At 36.9% G+C, this 21834-nt stretch overlaps 1 protein-coding gene across 9 annotated transcripts in view; it reads left to right on the top strand.

Annotated features, from left to right (window-relative positions):
- Positions 1-21834, top strand: part of DGKB (diacylglycerol kinase beta) — a 332462-nt gene that overhangs the window by 15285 nt on the left and 295343 nt on the right. For 8 of the 9 annotated variants that reach the window (XM_064411308.1, XM_064411310.1, XM_064411314.1 and 5 more), the window contains exon 2: positions 16023-16284. In XM_064411308.1, the coding sequence (XP_064267378.1) occupies positions 16215-16284 (70 nt within the window). In that variant the 5' untranslated portion in view covers positions 16023-16214. Of the gene's footprint in view, positions 1-639; positions 658-16022; positions 16285-21834 lie in introns of those variants that run through there. The other variant, XM_064411312.1, reaches the window with a different exon arrangement.

The following is a 21834-nucleotide window of genomic DNA, read 5'->3' as shown; positions in this document are numbered from 1 at the left end:
GAGGGTAGTCAACTGTCAGATCCCAAACATTTTGCTTGTGGCTTTTGAGCCTCTCCAGGACTGTGGCTCCATGGCTGATTACTTTTTGTGCCATGAATGATGCTGTTGGCTGATCTGCTGTTGCCACAGCATCACAGGATGTTACTGATGGGGGTGTGAGTGCAAGGGAAGGGAGCCAGCAGGACTCATCTCCTGGGAAAGCTGGGGCTCCTCATGCAGCTCCTGCATGGTGGGGATCATTACCTGCTCTACAGCCGTGGAGCTCTTTCCCGTTTGTTACAGTCAGTCCATGAACCCTTCTCACCCATTTGAGAATAGATGAATATTAAGGGCATAACTTAGTGGTAATGTTACAGCTTTCTAAATTTTTTAGATTATTTTTCATGAAAAGTATTAAGCTAGGTAGGAAAAGTACTTTGGGACATGTTGTTCCATTTATTTTTTAAGACTATCCTCCATAGAAGTCACTGGAGAGTTTTTAAAACAGATGGCATGATGTGGGCCATTGTAATGCAATTTTCTTTGGAAAATTCTGTGTCTCAGGGCATATTTACCACAAATGGAGCAATTGTGATGTCCCGTAAAAGAGAATACGTGTTTTTGCAGCATTGGATAGATCTGAAAAGTATGCATAACTCTGCCAACCCTGCCAAGCAAGTAAGCCTGCTATTTTCAGTAAAATATTTTGGGGCTTTTGGAGTATTTCGAAAATGCTAGTACGGTAACTGCTCTGACTATTCAGGAATATTTAGTACAACCAAAATTTTAAACATCAATAAATACAGTATTATCTGAAACTGGGACTGTCAAGAAAACATGTTTGATCTCTCTCCCCTAGAATTTTTGGTAGAAAAAGAATATACATTTTTTGTTAATACAGTTTGCTGGAACATTTTATTTCATATGTATAGATTTTAAGACCATAAAACAAAGGAATACTGCATAGATAACAAAATAGCAATACTATAGAATAATCTTTCTGATTCACAAATAATCAGTGGAAGTATTTATCTCATCTACTATCTGTGCTTGGATTTCATAATTAATTAAGCAACTGCTACAAAGGAGATCTGCTTTTATTTTTGATACTTATTAAGACTAGATCGATTTTGTGAATAATTAAAGTAGAGATGAAATATGCAGAAGTACATTAAATGATAGTTATTTTCATCAGAATATTCCGATGTGTCTATATAGAAATACTTATTTTCATAATTTCACCTGTATCATAGGTAGGTTTCTAAAACATCAACAGTGATAGGATAACAGTTATGTTCAATAAACTTACCTTGAATAAAAATGAAAATAGCAAACATAAACATATGGCGTATATATATTTACAACAGTGTATATTACAGTGAATTTTTTAGGTATACTAAATCAATGTTTTTAATTCTTCTAAGATGCCAAAAGAAATAGCTTTCTTATTTTAGTTGTGCCAATTTAAGAAATGTAAGCTAAATCTAGTGATGTAGTTTGTGCCTGGGAACCTTGAGAACTGGAAACTTCTAGCAAACATTAGACATCTATAATAGTCTCTTGAATAATCTTTTGTTTTGTGTATCTAAGAAGGCCAAAATCTGAAAAAGGCCAAATACACTGAGTACTCCTTTGCTTCCAAAAGCAGAGGATTTGGGTTTTGCAGTTTTGTATTCCAAGCATCATCAGGTTTCATAATTTCTGTTTACTCTTCTTCAGGTACATACCTATTCTTCCCTCATGGGGAAGACAGCACAGCCGTTGAGATTCAAAACAGAGTGATCTGTATTTGGCTTTGGCACATTGTTCAGAATCTCCATCTTCCTTTTTTTTTAGGGTGCTTTTACTGGGGTGAAAAGGTGGATACATTAGGAGAGTTTCTGGTCCTTGGGATGTAGGCTCAGCCCTGGGCACCTCCCCCCAGCACCATTTTGAATAGCTTGGCTTGTGCTCTAAGGGATGGAGCTGCTGGAACTGGGCAGGAGCCATGACATTTTCTAACCAAGTCCCCAGCATGGGTGACTGCAAAACCAGGACCCTGAAGCAAACCACAGTATAAACCCCAAGTAATCTAAAAAGAGCTCCAGATCTCTGGAGTGGTGCTATTGTTGTGTATATGTAGTTAAATCTGTAAATGACAAGGATTCATCAAAAGTATCTACTTCCTTTGAACTACTTCATGTGTTAATTAATGGTGTATTAACGAAAGCTAGCTGTACCTGAGAGACAGGGAATTTTAATTAAAATTCAGAGGCTTGGTTAATAAATATCCATGATAATTTTTATAATCTACAGCTCTATTTTAAGTTATTAAATACATTTTTTTTAGGCATTTAGACTTAAATTTACCATTTCCAACTTGATATGATAGACAAAAATAAAGCTGTTAAGAAGTACAACTGTTCTATTGAGTTGCATAAACTAGCACGGTGTATGTGTTTAAATATATTCAGTTACAAGTCTCAGTTCAGTTCCTGACTTTTCCATACATGCTTCCTTTGTGATAGCAAGCAAATTAAGAACAAATGCTTCAGTGTATCTAATGAGTTTGAAATTCAATAAGTAATGCCAGCTGTGATCTAGTAATTTGTTAAAATTCACCACTAGGTCTGTATTAATTTTTAGGAATTTCAGTTCTTAACTTCCTTTCTGTAAATTGAGTGTTTTTCCTTTTTTTATTTTCTATTCCTTGCTCTTAAAAGGAAGGTGGTCTGTACCATTTTCCTGTCTGCGATATAGTCACAGAATCATACAATGGTTTGGGTTGGAAAGGATCTTATAGGCCATGTAGTTTTAAACCTCCAACCCCCAGTTGCTCCCCCAACCATTGTTAAGGACGCCTTCCACCAGTTGCTCAAAACCCAATCCAACCTGACCCTGACTGTTTGTAGAAATGAGGCATCCATCACCTCTCTGGGCAGCATGTTCCAGTGCTTCACCACTCACACTATAAGAAATTTCTTTCTAATATCTAACCTAAACCCCGCTCTGTCAGTTTAAAGTTCCCCTTGTCCTATCGCTACTTGCACTTGTAAAAAGTCATCTTTCTTGTAGGCCCCCTTTAGTTACTGAAATGCTGCTTCATGGTTTCCCTGGAGCCTTCTTCACCCAACAACCACAACTTTCTCTGTCTTCATAGGAGAGGGACTCCAGCCCTCTGATCATCTTTGTGTCCCTTCTCTGGACTCACTCCAGTAGGTCCATGTCTATTTTTGGGGCTTCAGGTCAGGATGGGGCACAGCAGGTGGGGTCTCACCAGAGCAGAGCAGAGGGGCAGAATGGCAGAATCCCCTCCTTTGCCCTGCTGGCCACACTGCTTTGGATGCAGCCCAGGATACAGTTGGCTTTCTGGGCTGCAGGTGCATATTGTTGATCATGTTGTGCTGCTTGTCCTTGAATATCCTGTCTTTCTCCCCATGGCTGCTCTCAATCCATTCTCTGCCCAGCCTGTGTTTGTGCTTGGAATTGCCCTGACCTATGTTTGGGACCTTGTACTTGGTCTTGTTGAACTTGATGAGGTTTGCATGGACCCACCTCATAAGCCGTTCAAAGTCCTCCTGGATGTCATTCCTCCCCTCCAGTGGGTAAATCTTATCTCAGTTTCTGCTTTTATAATACAAGCACAGAACTTCTAGTTATGGTGTTGCTATTACTTGGCATTTTTCATCTGTTCCATTTGTCTAGCCAGGTTGAAAAGAATGAGCAAATTCTTCATGAGCAAATGAGAAAAATGAGGTGTGTTTAGGCACTGAATGTCAGAGTGCAGACACTGTAGTTTGGGTCAAAAAAGCAATAGGTTGCCCAAGCTGCATAATTTCACTTGCCCAGTTCATTTTAACTCTGGGATTTCTGTCTGTGCAGTCTAAGCAGCTGAGTGTAAACAATAGTACCTCAAAATCTGAATCACAGATTTGTATGGATGGTTACCACCTGAGAGTGGATTGCTTTTCTCGGTGGTGATTTTTATTTGTTTGCTTTTATTTCTTGCAGCTAGTAGTAATTTTTTCTTGGGTAAAACACCTCATGTTACATGGCATGTCTCGAATGAGAAATCAGAAGGGCTGTCTTGATCTACTGCAAATATAAGCAAAACCTCTTAATTATAAAAGTTACTTGGGTACAGCAATATCAGTTCTGTGAATATCCATTGGAACATATAAGCAAGTTTATTTTAAGTTAATCTTATATTTTTGGGGATGGAGGGTTTATGAGGCTTTAGATGATCTTTGGTGAAAGTTCTCAGAAGATAAAACTTCTGTTTCGTGAGGAAGTATAACTTTATAATTTAAAATACAGACTTTAGAAAAAGAAATTCTTATGAATTGGTTTTAAATAACAAATTTAAATAGAATACTTTTCTCTTTTTTTTTTAATGACTTGAGCTGTACCCAAATGGGATGACATTAGTAAACTGAGTGACAGATTACATAGCTGTGGTATTCTTGTGATATAAAGAGGGTATAAGTAGAGTAAACTCTTTTAGGCTTATTTCGTATGTAGAAGGATTCAATTGTGCATATTTTAATACAGGGCATGTGAAAGGAGTGACTCATAAAAAACAAATCACTTAATAAACAGATATTCTTCACTGTGAGTGTGATGAGGCACTGGAACTGGTGAGAACTGCCCAGAAAAGTTGTGGATACCCCATCTGTGGAGGTGTTCAAGGGCAGGTTGGATGGGACTCTATGAAACCTGGTCTAGTGAAAGGTGTCCTGCCTCTGGTAGGGGTGTTGGAACTGGATGTTCTTCAAGGCCCCTTTCAACCCAAATCATTCTATGACCCTATGGTTTCTATGAACCTAAGTACATCCTCTGCCTTTTGGTGAGAGTAGACAACACAGGGGACTTGGGAAAATCTCTTTGTTTGAAAACGTTCATGGATTGAATCAGAAAGGTAGAAAAGAGGCTAGTTCTTAACCCCTAAAAAATATGCTTTAAAAAAAAATTATATTCCTGTCTTGAAAGATTTCATTGGAATTCAAGCTCTGTAATACAAATATTTCATATGCAGCCTTCTCATAAAGCATTTAGACCTTTAGTGATGACTTTTTACAAGTAGATGGAAGAACTATTACAGTAGTTGCTAAGTACAAACTGAAGTATATAAAACAAATATAGGGTGAAAAAGTTGAAAGCCAGTGCAAGATGAAATGTGACTTAACAAGCTTGTGCCTATTCATAATTTACAAGTTTTTTCTTTGTAGTTTCTCTTTAGTAATGGAAAACTGAGCATAAATATTGTAGGTAATTTTGCCATACTCAGGATTACGTTGAAGTTCTACAGGACCAATTTTTAAACTTTTATTTGCCAGTGTAAAGCAAATATTAAACATTTCTGTTTGAGATACCTTTGTTTCAGTGAGTAAACCTTCAGTTGGCTTAAGTTAGTTATACGAGTGTGTTCTAAAAGTTAAGTTTTAGGATCATAAATTTGGAAGCAAGGGAAACGCATAAGAAGGGCTTGAACATCTGACTTGCAATGCATCAAGTGCAGAGTGTTTACCCCAGTGTTTCAGCTGAGAAACCAACAAAGCCAACAGAAGGGATTGCAGGTTGAAGGCAGAAAGGCTTCTATAGATGTGCAATAGATACAGGTTTGCAATTGTTTACAATTAGTGCTGCTTCTATTCAAATTAAGAATATAAATTTGTGGAGGTAGTACATCTCTAGTTAGTATTACCAGGAATGGTAGTGCTCTTACCTGATACTTCTGTTCTGTGTGGGAGTGGAGTCCAGGAGATTTAATCATGTAATTATTCCTCATATAGAAGCACAAATGTAGTGTTACTCAGTTGCCATCCATTTTATTATGCTTTTTTCTTTGTCATTGAAAAGGAATTCTTCAACAATTTAAGCAGAGAAACGACAATGAATCATTGACTTTCTTTTTGTGTTTGTGTATTTATTCTACTTTCCTCACTTTAATACCCTTTTTGTTTTCTGGCTTTTCATTAGTTATAATATTCTAATATATAAGCTGTTTTGATGTAAGGCTTAAAAATATATTCAAAATAGACTAAATGTTTCATTCCTCAGTTGTAGATGTATTTATTTATTAATTTTGAAAGAAAAGGAAAATAAATATATAAAACATTGTTTATGTTTTGCTTTTTAAAACTCTGGTGAAAATGAATTGCACAAAAAATGATTAATGGTTTAAGTGATGATGTTTGTGATTCAGAAGTAAACATATAGATGATTTTTAGTTTATGGCAAATATAGTAATAGCAAAAAAAGGCAGACCTGCACTGTAAAAGTGTTCCAGCATGAAGATTGTTTAGTAATTGTTTGGCTCTTGACTACAATTTGTGGATAGGATTAAAATTCCCTTGGGCAAAATTGTATGGATCCCCAGGGGAATTGCGGATGTTGAGGAAACACAAGCAACAGCATTCAGCAAAGTCAGGGGAAATTGTTTCAAATTTCGAGCTAATGTCTTACTAAGCACGTTCGGATTTTTTTTACCCAACAACTGCACTTTTAAGGTGAGTAGCTCACTGGAGTAAAAAGATACTTCCCCTGTGTTTATCCCGTGTCTCTTTTCAGGTCTATTTAGGCGTGGTTTATTACTGTATCTAAGCAGGTTGTTCCTCAGTTTATCAGTCCTGTAGGCAAAAGGAAGTAGAATGTGGCAAAAGTGGGCATTTGTCTTGACAGGCTGGTGAAGACAGGCTAGGCTGTTGCTCTCAAGACGTCAGGAGGGGCAAAGTCCTGCCAGTGTCCCCCCAGCATGTATTTAGCAGTCTATAGACAAAGCAAGCAAACTCGAACCACATCCTGAAGGGGCTACATGTGTGTGTTCCAGACCTGCAATAGGATACCAGCTACCCTTTTCTCTCAAACCATATAATTATGTGCCATAAGTTAAAGTTGATCTTAGCCTTCACTTAGCTTGGAGTTTCCTGCATCTGTTCTGAGACCTGAGCAAAGGTTTTTTTTCTGAGATCTTCATGTATTAGAAAATATTTCTTTCTGGCAGTCCCATCTTCTCCTGTCTATAGAGAATCATACATGCAGTATGTCAAGGACTACTGTGTAAAAACATAAGCTCAATCTAAGCAGATTTAATTACAACACTTTAAGAGAGAAAATAATTAGGTAGAATTCCAGAGAAAAATATGCTAGAAAAAGATAACAGAAATGCAGAGAGTCTCTCAAGAGAAAAAATATATTTAAAATGCAAGCATAATGTTAGCTAGCTCAGACAAAGGATTCCCAAGGGAAAAAGGAGACTTTTTTTACTTCTTCCCTTTAAGATAGGAAAAGCACCGAGAAATTCAAACAAAAGTGAGTTTTCATATTGAAAACTGAACATCATGGAAAAAGAACACAAACTTAAATTGTGTAAAACTGTGATTATGTACCTTTGTCAATTAAATGTGAAATCAGATACCAATTTTTACTTATTAAAAATTCCATAGGAATATTGTCACTTCTTAACTAGAAAGGATTCTGAGGTAAGTAATATACTGAAGTCAGTAGGTGGAGGACATAGATTTCCCTGTTGCTTTCTCATACCAGTCTGAAAAAAAATCAGCCCAGCTAACCATGAAGATACAGGGTTTTCCTATCTGAAAGCTGGGGCAATGTGTTAAAGTCTTAATGTTTGTAAATCTGTCTGGGTGGGATGGACAGACAGACAAACAAATGAAGGACCCTCAGTCAGAAAATGCACTTCCATCTCTGACCAGATCTCTAGAGTGTAGTCCTGCAAATGCCAGTTCTCTGTCTCAGTTTACTTAATGGCAGTATATGAACTGCAGGGAAATCACTGAGGATGTAAAAAGAGAAGTGACTCAAGGTGTGTTTCTGGTGTAGAAGGGTGTGAGGCCAAGCTGCCTTTAAGTAATGGTTTCTGAGAACTGTGGACCTGTGACAGCGTGGCCTTTTGCATCCCTTGGACATGTGCACAAGAGGTCAGGCAGAGGTGCAGAGCCTGCTCTGATGCTTGTGGTGCTGGGCCAACTTGGATTTTCCCTTCTGGCTTTGTTGCAGTAAAACTGCCTCACTCATGCTCTACTTGTGCATTCCCAACTCTAGTTGGGAATGGACGTGTCATCAGTGCAAATTTTAGGAACATGCAAATGGCAATGCTCACTGATCCTTCACAAACCTAGATGTTATTTTCTTCTTAGAGCCGAATTTGAATGGGTCAGGAGTTTTCTGGGTGAATGTGGAATTGTACTTCGAGATGCTGCTGCCACCACATAGTTTACTTCAGATGCAGATATGTCTCCTTGTAGGCAAGGGGCCGCCTTACTTTGATAACCTATTTGGTATCTCACTGTCACTGAACTTTTTTATAGTAAACCTAATGAAGACATACAAAACATTTGTAGTTGTCTAGAAAACTCCACGCTGTCCCAGTGGAGAGTGGACTGCAATAGTTTAATCAGCTTTTCCACATAGCATTCTCCCTAGGGGGAAAAATAAAAATTCCACATAATAGTAGAAAACAATAGAAGTAGGAACAATCTAGCATGGACTTCCCCTATTAAATTCTTTAACCTGCCTGCTGACCTACCTTTATTTTCTATACAGATTTCCTATTGATTAAATCAGGTTCATATTTTCACAAGTTTTCTATGAGGAATTCCATTGCCCTGTTCCCAGTTTATTTTAAAATTACACAAAGCATTTGAATGAGGACAGCAGTTAACAAATCTTTTCCTCTAGTGCTGTGGAACATTTTTGTCACAAGACTAAAGAACATCTCTTCAAAGGCTTATTTCCGAGCATGAAGTAGGAATTTCTGCCCCAGGAAATTATGGATCATCCAAATTCTTTTTCAGTTATAAATTACGCTTTTCAGCTTTGCTCTCCTGTAATGCAATCACCCCTAGAGCACCTAAATATGGAGACATTAATTAAATCCAACAGTTAAACAAAAAAAAATCCCTGTAGTTTACTGCCAACAAAAGTTGATTGTTAGGCAGAATTTAGAGGTTGCCCCATGTGAGGGAATTAAAGAAGAGAGGAAGAACGTGTGGCAGATATTAGTCAGAGACTTTAACTTCTGTTGAAATGTGCTCAAATACTTGTCATGCTGGTTGAGGGGAGGTCTGTGTAGAGCTCATATCCAGGGAGGCGCTTCTGGAGCTGGCTTTCCTGGGGAAGATGGCAGATGCAGTGTGGAAGGCAGTGGCTGTCCTCAGGATGTTTAATCCAGGATTTTGGAGGAGTTTCGGTGGATTTATAGAAATAGTGGTGGGTGATGTGGAAAGAATTGTTTGAGAGACTGATTCATCCTCTCATCAGAGGGGTTTTTCTAGTAGACAGCCTAATGTGCTGTGTTCCAGATAATTTATTATAGATTACATAGATATACCTATAAAATCCAATGCTTTCTGTTCCAGATTGCTTTTTTCTATTTATTAAAGAATATCAGTCTAAGCTTTAGTGATTCAGCCTTCTTTTAGCACTTTTAATATTCAAATAGTATGTGTTTTTTAAATGCACCAATTTTGAAATACTACCAGCTGTCTAGAAATCTTTTTGTCTGAACAATTTATTTTCTACTTTGTTGGGGTCAATTTTTTTTCCTCTCTTTTTTTCTTTTATCCCTCCTAGTTTTAAGATGTTTTTAATTAGTCACTTACAAAATCAACATGTTATTCACTGTGATAATTTAGTCATAAAAAAAAGTTTCAAATTTTAGTAACCCTATGGAAAATTTTTCTTGTTTAGTCATTGATATAAAATAGTAAGAAGGATGAATAGCTCCTCAACTTCTCTCTTCCAATTTTCACTTTATAAATCTGTTTTTGTAAAATTGTTACTGAGAAGTTTTTAAGATTGGGAACAGTTCCATGACTCTCACTTGGAGGAGATTTTTGAATTATGTTGTACTTCTCTCAAAGGCATAAAATAAATTCCAGTGGTTGTGGAATTTTTTTATTTTTTAGTTTGTTCAGCTGTATTATTTAAAGAAAGAAAAAAAGCCTTTATATACTTTTGATGAATCAGCAGAAGTGTTGTATTTCCTTGTCCCAGATTCTCCTCAGGTTTCATTTATTTCAGTATTTCTTTTAGTGAAAAAAACACTGGGAAATTTGAATATAGTTTTTCTGACTTGGTAGATAATTAGTGTAACAACCTGGAAATAGCAAGCCTAGCAGTTGTAAAATTTAAGATCAATCAGAAGTTGCTTTTAATGAATTCATATGATGAAGTTGAGGTACCTGGAGAGTGTCCTGGTTTTGGCTAGGAGAGGGTTAGTTTTAAACTTAGTAGCTGGTACAGAGCTGTGTTTTGGATTTACTATGAGAATTATGCTGATAACAGAGTGTTTAGTTGTTGCTAAGTAGTGCTTCCCCTAAGTCAAGGACTTTCCAGTTTCCCATGCTCTGCCAGTGAGGAGGTGCACAAGGAGCAGGGAGGGATCATAGCCAGGGCAGCTGGCCAGAGGGATATTCCATATCATGGAATGTCATGCTGAGGGTATAAACTGGGAGGAATTGGCTGATTGCTGCTCAGGAGAGGCTGATGCCTTCTCAGGTGAGCAGTTGTATTGTGCATCACTTGTTTCTCTTGGGTTTTATTCCATACTCTCCTTTTGGTATCTCCCTTTTTAAACATTATTATTCTTAACAACTTTGCTTCAGTTATTTAGCTGCTCTTAAATGAGTCTGACTGTATTCAGTGATGTTGCCATCTTGCATTCTGGTTGGTTTTTATCAGTCCTCCATTTTTGTTGCTAATATTTTTCCCTGTCACAAACTGTAGTATTGGTGAAATGTTTTCAAAGATTCAAGTATTCCGCTTAGCATGCCACAATAGGGTTTGTGCTGCATGTCTTCTTAGTGTTTACTGATACATTCCATATAAATAATTCAAGAAAGTGAATTTGAGTAATTGCTTCTCTGAGGAATACAGTCCATATCTTTTGTATTAAAATTTAAGTGGATGCCTTTACGTGTTACAGACTAGTACACCTGGGAATAAAGTAGTCACTAGAATAAGTGTGCTTTTGAGTTGTGCTGGTCACTTCTTTAAAGGGAGAGATTTTCAGTTTGATACAGAAACTATCACTGATTTCAGTGTGTCAATGTTTATAGTTTATATTTCAGAATTGTATTAATTTACATCAGTAAACATCCTTTACTAAATTGAAGGGAAAAATGTGTGCCACTAAAAAGACTCTGTACTAAATTCAGTGCAAAACAAAGGGTGTTTTTATATAAAATATGCAATGTAAGTAGGAAGAAACTGTTGTGTTTTACGTGGCTTCATTTTTTTCATTCATGCCATTAATCTGGCAGCAATTATAAGTAATTACATTACTTCTGTGTTTGAAAGTAAAGAAACCAGAATGTTGATTATTGGATATTTTGGTTGGCTTTCTTGCCTGTCAAGCTCTTCATACTAAACTTTAAACCAGAGAACTTCGGAGTACTTCTGACACTAAAGGCATTGTTCTCTACAAAGTGTAAAATCAGTTGCAGGAAAACCTACACATGTCTTGTATACCTGTACATAATGTAGGCAAGAAATTAATGACTGTTAGCATGTTTTGATTTTTTTTTTTTTGAAGAACAGAGAAAATTTTCAGGCAGACACGTAAATATGTGTTATCTGACATGTAAAAATTCTCCTGTGGAAAATCCATTATGTCCACACTAAAAATTACAGGATCTAGCTAACCATGGTGAAAATGTAGGACCCCACTGAAGGAAATACCAAGTACATTCTGTACAGAAGAGTTCTTGATAGGCATAATTGCTGCAGCGTCCATAGCAATTAAGGTATAAAATATTCTATGTTATTTATTCCTATTGTTCAGGGAAAAATCATTCATAGTCCTGTTGTGGAAAACTAGATTTTCTATAGGAAGTTTCCTTCCACAGCTTTTTCCTGTGCCACGGACTAACTGGCAGCCATTGAACTTCTGTATGAGATGGACATTATGGAAAGGCTGGTGGGAAGCAGAAGATGGCTGAGCAAGTTCAAGAGCCAGTTTCTAGAGTGTTGTAAGTGTTCCTGTTATGGTGAACAGAAATAAGTCCCTTAAGGCATGCATTAAGATGAGTGTTGTGCTTTCAGACGTGGCAGTGAGGTAGGACCTCAAAAGAAGCTCCCCTGCCTTCCAGGGAGTTGTGTTGGGTTGGTTGAGAACCTGGACGTGTCTCCATGGGTCAAAGTTTGGAGCTCAAATCGGTGTTGTTGATCAGTTTTGTGGGACTGATGCAATTTGTTTTGCCCTGAATACTCTCCAAAAACTCATCTTTCCTTATGGAGAGGACTGGATGAGTTGGAATGAGATTGAGTCGTGAGGTTGGCATATGGGGAATTTGCCTCTATGGTTTTTTTTTCTTCTATCGTATATTCATTTTTCTTTTCTCAGCCAGGCTTCTGTAGAGCAGCTGGGGATTTCGGTGGCATGGGGAATTCCTGGAAATCTAAGTTGGTTAGCAATGCTGGCTGAATGCTAAGTAATTTGATTTGTATAGTTTTTAACAAAGCTATGCTTCCTAGTTTGGATATGTGGCCTGGTAGGAATCCTGACAGAACACTTAATAAACTTTCAAATCCATAAAGGAAGACATGTTATAAAAAGGAGAGTGGAGTTCTAAGACTTATTATAGTCAGTGGCTAGAGGAGGAAGATGTTTTTTCTAATTCTTTTTGTGATTAAATGAATGGTTTGTTAATGCCATGTTTCTAGTTTCTCTTATTTGTAAGGCCTGCTTTGTCTGGCTGAGAGGGCTGTGAATCTTGCCTAAGTATATATTAACAAAATGTATGCGCAAATCTGAGTTGCCCAGAATAGGCTGAACTCTTAGAGGATTGCTGGAAAGTTCCTACCTGATGTTGTATGTATTTTAACTGTATGCTGTATTGTATTCTTCAAAAAATTTATCTCTGCATGAACAGGTCAGATCACTGTGTGATCTGTTTAGAGCTGCTTATCTTTATTTTTTCTACCAGCAAGCACATTTGATTATTGTTGTAGTTCAATATTCCTTTTTTCCAATGTGATAGTATTATTGTTGATACTACTTTCCTATTCGTATACTTATCTTTAGGTTTTTCACTGCATAGCCTTCCTAAGTACTTAATGAGCACTTAAATAAAGTGTAAAGAAGTGAATTTATATTAAGCACTTCTGAAAAAGATAATACAAATAAACTAATATTTTATTTTACAGAAATTTGGATATTTGAATAGTATATAGGTGATCTCCCAGTGTGTACTTTAACATATAATACAATATACATTGTGTTATACATTGACTTTTGTCATCAGCATCTGTATGCTGTTTGTTTCCTTATAACCATGATATTTTATACATAAAATGGGAAAATGTCACTGTAAAAGGTACAACTGTGAAAAATTAAGCGATGCAGGGATCTTTCCTTGTTTGGGACTCTGCTGCAGAACCTAAGAGGAAGCTAAAGAAAGGAAGTACTTAGAAGATTCTTTTTCCTTTTGGTGAAATCTTCCCCATTATGTGTCTGTGTATTTCTGCATCACATATACTGAGGTGGAGTCAGGACCTGGCTGCAGTCCAAAGACCAGTGAGCCACCCTCAGAGGACTGACTGCCTACCTCTCCTTTCCTGTTCCCAAATTACACTGGGGTTAATTAGTCCACTATGTCTCCCACAGGCTTCCCTTTCAAAGGACAGAACTTGCATTTGAGAGTTGTCCAGAATAAAAATACAACCTTAAATTCTCTTGTATGTTCCGTGATAGCTGCTGTCTTAGGCACAAACTTTCTTTCCTGTGAGCTTCCATGTCCATACTACATTTTTTTCCATTGCTGCAATCTCATTCAGGACAAGTATCTTTTGTTACAACTCTGGTTCTAGGCTGTAGAGCCTGGGTGTCTGTTGTGGGGAAAGGATATCAGAGTTAGTAATCGAGATCTGTTTTCCCTTCTGATGAACTGTGTATGCAACAAACCTTGTAGACTGTGGTCAACTAAAGGTATTATAGTATATATAGATCAATCTATATGAATAGATTGATCAAACCAGAGTGCACAGAATCATTACCTTGCTAGCTGTAGTAATTCTAATGGTAAACTGTTTATCACAAATATGCATATTAAATAATCAAGATAATCTCTAACTTCACAGTATTCAGCAATGTTAGTTTTTGTAGGTAAGGAAGCTAATGTAGTTAAGGATGATGCAAATAGTAAAACTGGTTGAAATTATGGTCAAAAATTTCGGTTATGGTAAATCAGTTATGCAGATACAATTTTTAAAAAATCAATAAAATCTAATCAGTTGCCAAGATTATAAAAATATATATACATACTTGAAGATATAAAACTGTCTTCAATACAATCTAATCAACTGCCAGAAATGAAACATCTCTTATTTGATTAAAATGACCCAATTGACCATAGTTGTTTTTTCTTGAGATCAGTAAAAGTATTGAAGTTCACAAGACGGAATGATAACTTTTCTTGATAACCAGTTATATTCACATTAATGTTTCATTTTTCATCCCAATCTCCATGCTCCTGTTAGTTTTTGTTATTTTTTCAATTATATTGTACGATTATTTTATGTATTCAATCAGATTCTAGATCTTCCAACTCATCATAGTTTTTTTCCTAACAGAGGAGATTAAGAGCAGAGGAATCTCTTCTGGTACAAATTTTAAAAGGCAAGACAGCTGTTACTATATTTAGACCCTTGCTCATGGTATAGTCCATGCATTCAAATTATTCACAAGGAGGGGTCTGAGAGTAATGAAAGCTTTGGGGCTGAGGTGCCTTCCTTAGTGTCTGCATGAATTTCTTTGTCCGGTGATGACACTCGTATATGTAAAAGAGAATTAAAAAATGGTGTTGTCTGATTGGGTTAATGTGGGGGTTTCTTTTAACCCATGCTTCTGTTCCTAGTAATTTTTTTGGTTTTCCTTTCTTTCCCCTCATGACTCCTTTTTCTATTCTTTCTTAGCTACCAATATCTCCCTCCTTAACACTCCCTCCTTAACACTCATTCCATTGCTGTGTTAGTCTCTTTTGGTCTGAATTTTTTTGTTTGCTCTTTTTGTAATTTAACCCTTATACATTGCTAGACATAGGAAGAGCTTGCACTTGCAGTCTAAAATTAGCTTTCTAGTCTAAAATGGTCTTTTAGGCAACCTCTGTAATCAATAAAATAAATACCACAGAAGGCAATTCATCACATTTTAAGCTTATGTTGAAACTGGAGGGATTAATTGCTGCCTGGGCCACCTGGCTCTTTGTGATGATTAAAGGGAGTGCCTGAGATGACAATCTCAAATGAGGTACCCGGCTCTCAGATGGCTAAAATTAGACAAAAAGTAGCCTACCTGATGTTCCAGGAGTGGTGTTGATAATTCATTGCTGTTAGAGGGCAGAGGGTTTTTCCTACAGAAGAAACTACATAAAATTGGGATGAGAAGACACGCACGATTTGATTATTTTTTTCCCCTGAACTCATTTGTCATGGTACCAACAGTTATATTTTATTTTCACTAGTGACTAGCAATGCTGTGATGTTCTAGAAATCAAACCCCTACTATTTTGCTAGAATAGTTAATATTTGTATAGCTCTTTTGTGGATTTCTCAGCAAACTGCAGAATCCATTTCATTTGGCATGGAGAGTTAGAAGCTTCATAGCATTTCTGACAAGGCCATGCGGTGCTGAATAACAACATAGCTGGGTAAAAATCCAGTTACAGCAATTCAATTTTAGAATCATAAGGAACTAAGTTTACTGATAAGATAGTATCTACTGTTTCAGTGGTTGTTACTAAATCGGGAACATCTCCATAAAGTGTGTTCAGATACATTTGATCATAAACAGTTGATAATTTTTAATGAATTCTGAACATAAGCACTTGGAATTAAAAAAAATTACTTTGGAAATACATATGAAACTATTTACAGACAAATATGGTATGGAAATATTTTGAGCAAAACTGCATATGAGAAAATATTTATTAGTTACAAGTATTCCCATAGGGAAAACTGGCATACCCTGCTATTTAATATTTTGTATTTTATTCTGGTATATTTGGTATTTATGCTGTATTTAATATTTGCTCTTTTAACAGTGCTGTAACTCACCACTGAACCAACACGCTTGGAACAGTTCATAGCATTGAAAACTTCATCCACATTGACTGATGCCATCTCGGCACTCTCCAGACACTGTGAGCTGGAGTTAAAAATCTTTATGGAGTTTATAACACCTGGGTCAAAAGGAATATTCTTCTGATACAGAAGGAGGACCCTTATTTTCCAGTATGACGAGCCAGGAGAAGTGGGTTAACCTTAGCCCTGGGGAGTTCTCTCAGCTTCAGAAATATGCAGAATGTAAGTAATTTTAAAAATATTTAATGTTATGGCTAAATAAAAACTGAGAGTATTTTGAATATAGAATACAAAATTTTTGTATTATTGATACTATTCACAGCTTAGAAAGAACACACCCAGATTTGATATTGATGATTCATTGCTTTCAGAGATCATTGTGAAGAAAACTCTCACATTTTTTATATGAATAATCTTGTTTGTTTGAAATTACATCACGAAATAAATAGTAAGCATAATACAGCAGTTAAAAAAATCACTATTGAAAATATTTAGTGCTTCCTGAAAAAATATTTTCAAGTTATTTTTCTTCATTTTTTTCAATATCTGAATCTGAACATTTGTAATACAAATAGAAAGTTATGTGGGTTTTCTTTTCTAGTATTATATAACTTAAGCCTCAGTGCAATGTTTGTCAAAACATTTGCCTTCCATGTTGAGGAAAAAAGGCATTTAAGATATTTCTTTACTTTTGGCTTCCCTTTACTACTCCAGCACTTCTTGCACACACAGTAGTTCAGAGCCATTGTTTTAGAACTGCTGGTGTCAGGGAAATTGCTTGAATCTGTTTGTGTTCAGGTTTGTGTGTGTACATTAAAGAAAAATGTTGTCTTTCAAGCTTCCTCTGCTCCTCTGTAATGAAAAGATGCTAGTTTTTTTGAAATGTGATACATTTTTGTGCAAATAGTTCAGTTTCTGAGGCAATTAGGAAAAATGTTAATAATATATAACTTTTTGTGTATTATGCTAAAGGAATAGACCCCAAGTATGGACCTTAATTTGAATTTCTGGGCTATCCAATTTGATTTAGCTAAAGGACTAAATAGCAATATCTTTAAGTATGTGATCTAAGACTTTAAAATGCAATTGTAAAAGAAATTGTACCAGTATTTTTGAATTTGATATATTTTTTATGTAACATGGCCAGATGCAAAAGGTTGTGACAACAGATATCTTTACTTATTACTAAATAATAATTAAATTGTATGGAATTTTGTAATGCTTGAATATATAATTGCTTTGCTATTTCATTGTCTTTGTTGAACTTGGAAAAGCAATGAACTAAAAATCACCAAATTTCATTTGGTGACTTTGGTGGAGTTTGATTCAGTTTAAAAAAATAATATTAATAAAAAAATCCTAAACAACAAAAGTCCTTAGTTAAAAAAAAACAAAACAAAAACATTTGTCATTTTTGTCCAGCATGGAACTTTTGAAGTACCAGTGGTTCTCCTGCAGGACAGAAGGCTGATCTGGGTTTTAGAAGGTGGCACTCTGGGGAGGTTTGACTTTATGGCAGATGTCTACCGACCAGAGATGGTGATGAGCACCCAGCTGTGCCTTGTGCTAAGGAGTGGGTTTCACTGCAGGACTTTGGAGTAAGTGGGGAATTCATAGAGAGGTCATTTGTTTTGCATTTACCCTCTGATATGCAGGTTTGTCATTTGCTCTGCCTTTCAGTTTGGTATGGAGATTTTACTTAATCTTACCTAAATTGCAACATTATTTTAACTATTTAAGTTTTTAACTTCCTTGAATTTTAAAAATACAGTATTTATATATTCTATTTTAGTTTGCATCAAGCTGTAGTACTAGAGTATCAGAACAAAGAGTATAGTCTACCAAAAACCCATCTGCCTTGGATCATACTCTTAGAGGCTGATAGTCAATTCTGCCTAATAAGATTGCTGGAAATCAATATTGCTTTTATAGAGCTGAGGTGGGTTGGTTGTGGCAGGATGCCAGTTGCTCACCAAACTGCTCTGTCACTCCACTCTGTTCCCACATTCTGAGGTGGGTTACATTCCATGGGAAACAGTCCTCCACAGATTTCTCCAGTGTGGGCCTTTCCCCTGGGTGCAGTTCTTTGTTGATTCAGAACAGATACTGTTAGCTGGGGAACAGGGGGTGTGCTGAGCTGCCTTGAACTAGAACCTGTAGGAAGTTGTTAAGTACAGGGGGATTTCAATTTCTGCTCTTCTTTGGACCCTAAATAAATTTGTTTAAGAAAGTTTGCTCATCCATTTTAGATCGTATGTCTTTTATTCATGCTGAAAATATTCTCTTTAAAATGCATTTGCTGGTGTTTTGCATACTGATGTTTTGATCAGGAGAAAACTCCTTGCACAGTTCCCTTTTTGAGCTGAATCTCCTCAGCCTAAGCTGGCTACAGAGTGAGACAGTGTTTAATTTGTGTGACAGCCTCTGCTCAGGGCACGAGCACACACCACCTCACAAGTCTGCAAGCCTTAGTGTGGATCCAGTGTAGGAAAGATGACGCTGTTCTGCTGCACAGCAGGGTACACTTAGAGGAATGAGGGATTTGGGTTTGAGTCTTTTGAGGTTGAAGCTCAGTCTGAAACCATGTCCTTGATCTTTCCCCTGTCTGGAAAGCAAGCCTGTCTCATCTCTACCTGTTTTATGAAGGAAACTTGCTGCCAAACTGTCCTGGAATCAGTCATACCTGCAGGTGTTACAATTTCCAAGAAGAACGGAGGAATGGGTCCACACAGGTTGTAAGAGACATTAAGTGACTCTTCTTATCTATAAGAAGAAATGGAGCTCAGGTGGCACCTAGATAAGCTGCTTCTCTTGGCATCAATTGAGTTCAGTCATGCAGAGAAAATTTTGAACTATATTTAGATACAGACTGCACAGATAATAAGTACATCCAGAGTTGAGTCATACGTGCATATATAACTCGTGTAACTGTGGACATTATAGATCCAACTGTCCTGGACTTAGAGCATAAATTCCCTTTTTAGTCACCAGAGCAGGTGTGTGTGGGTCTTTCACTGTATAAAGCCCTTTAAACTACTCCTGTGGATTCTAGTGCTCTTCACTTTGTGACTGAAAGACACTTTGTCTAGTTCAGTGTAGTTCTTTTTGTTAATTTTCTGTGAGCTTGATGATAGTCTGTCTACTCTGGCAAGTACTCTTAAGCAAGGTCTGCTCCTAGCTCTGTGTGCAGCTACTGTCCTTGTAATGACTTTGAGAAGTTCCTACCATGTCTTGTCTGCCTGTTTTCTTCTTCACATAGTTGCAGTATGATTCAGTGCTTTATCCAACTGTACTCTTTGGTGAACCCAGACCCTGAATGCAAAATTTCTTTCTTGAATATGTAATAGCTTTTCTCAATTTCCATACATATAACTGAACAGCAGAGGAGAATGAGTTCTCCATCACTTGTTCCTAATCAAAAATATTTCCATCTAAGCAACACTCAGAACTTCATAGTAGGTGAATATCTTCCTATAAATTAATCCAAGGACTATCTGTAATTTTTTTTCTTACTGAATTATTTTTGAGCTCAAGTCAAGGGAATTTTATGCTTCCAACGTAGGACCCTTCTTTGTCTGCCTGCCATATTAAATTTGGGGCTTCAATGAATTTTGGAACAGTTTAAATATTACTTAACAAAAAAAATATTTCTGAAGTCTAAGTAATATATTACCTAATACTTGGCACATTTCAGTTAATATGCATATGTGTGGTTTTAGAAGAATAGTTATTTCCAAAGACAGTTCCTCTATGTCCTTCTTCCCAGTCAAATTAAAAATCTCCTCTATCCTCTTGTTCTGAAGATAGAACAGTAGAACATATTTTGCATTACGTCTTTGCCTGGTTTCATCTCAGAAGAATAAGTGAAAAGAAAAAAAAAGACAACTGATGTGTTTATTATATAATACTGATAGTAATGACAACAACAATAATGTAGCCTACACTAAATGCTGAAGATTCTAGGGAAATAAATGCACTTGAGAGAAGATTTTTTTCTCTCCTTTAGATTTCATAATCAATGCTGGCTGTTGGAAGGCAAGGTGAAAAGATAGAGGGATTTTTCTGCATAAAATTGTCATTGCATAGAGTAAGATACCTACAAGATGTTTCAGGCAGAAACAGTTTCTTCAAAACTATAGACTAAGTACCAGATATGTATTTGTAACTTGTATGGGGAGCATCTGAGGGAGCTGGGGTGGTTTAGCCTGGAGGAAAGGAGGCCCAAAGGAGGCACTTCACTCCCTTCAGCTTCTGGAAAGGTGACTGTAGTCAGATGAGGGTTGTCCTTTTCCCCCAGGCAACCAGCAATAGAACAAAAGCTCTCAGTCAATAGGACAAAAGCTTAAAATTCTCAAGCTGCACCAGGGGAGGTTCAGGTTGGACATGAGGTTTTCCTCCAGGGAAGGGTTGTTAAACTTGGAACAGACTCCCCAGGGCAGTAGTGGAGTAATAAGTACATCCAGAATTGAGTCATGTGTGCATATATAACTGGAAGTGTTCAAGGAATGAATGGATGTGGCACTTAGTGCCATGGTCTGGTTGACAAGCTGGTGATGAGTCAAAGATGGGACTTGATGATCTTGAGATCTTTTTCAACCTAAATGATTCTGTAATTCACTGGTATGTGCCATTCTGTACTACTCTGAACAGGAGCCCGAATTGTAAGGGCATTAGAGAGAAGCCATATAAATAGCTTCATTGTAGATTATTGTCTGTATGGTAAATTGGATTAGTTTGGACAGGATTTTTTTTTTATACTTTTTATTAAATGAATTTTGTATCTCCTTTTTATTAGACAAAGTTTTATGGCTGTTGTAGTACAAATTATATGTTAAAAGGAGCTTAGAGGATCCTGCTCCAAATGCAAGTGTGGAAATATTGAAGGGATTTGAAACAGTTAAAACAAGAATATTTCATGAGTCAGCTAAGCATTAAAAAAAGGGGGAAAAAAAAAGGGAAGTTCTTCCCTCAGTAGGCGGAGAAAAAGACCTTTGAGCTCTGGCAGCAAGTGCACTCTGGGGAAATAGCTTGGTTTTGTGTTGTCCTTTTGAGTTTGTCAACAAAACGTGCCCTGAGGAAAAGCCTGGAAAAAAAAGCTTTTTTGCAAAACTTTTGGCAGCGATTTTTTCCCAGGCTGGTGGAGGAAAACTTGAGCAGACCGTCACAGACTGAAGATAGAAATAGATGTTGGAGTGCTACTGAAATGACTGTGAGAACAGAAACAGCATCAGCAGCTGCAGCATCTTTTGATGTAGCATCAATAGCTACTGCAAGAACTAGACAGTGAAACAATTTTATAGGGGAACAGGAAGGAGGAATTTGTGAAAAAGATTACTGAAGGAAAATGGGAAGGTCAGCAGAAGTTTAGGTTCAAAGTTAGGTTGTCAGAGACTCTTGAGTGGGTTTTTGGCTCTGTGGTCCTCACAGAGGCAAGTATTATCTTTTACAATGGGTGTAAATGATAATGTTCAGGGAACTTCATATATGTGGCAGCTGGTCACCAGCAGCTATGGGCCATTACACAATCCCTCAGAGGGTCCCAGGTTTCAAGTGCCACATGAAATGGTGCCAGTTCTAATGAGGAAATGAACCTCATCCAATGCAATTTGACAAAAACATCTATTTTTGACTGTGTGGCAAGTGGAGAGAGAATGTCACTGGTGATTAGTGAAAATAGTTTTACCTCAGGTATTGGATTTTAGGATTATAATGTTTGTGCTGCTGTTAGTAAAAATGGAGGCGATCAGGTTCTCAAAAAGTTTTGACAGAATC

The sequence above is a fragment of the Passer domesticus genome, chromosome 1 (assembly GCF_036417665.1).
Source record: "Passer domesticus isolate bPasDom1 chromosome 1, bPasDom1.hap1, whole genome shotgun sequence".
Taxonomy (NCBI): domain Eukaryota; kingdom Metazoa; phylum Chordata; class Aves; order Passeriformes; family Passeridae; genus Passer; species Passer domesticus.
Note: the sequence above shows the minus strand (reverse complement) of the source record. Positions and strands in the feature narration are given on the sequence as shown.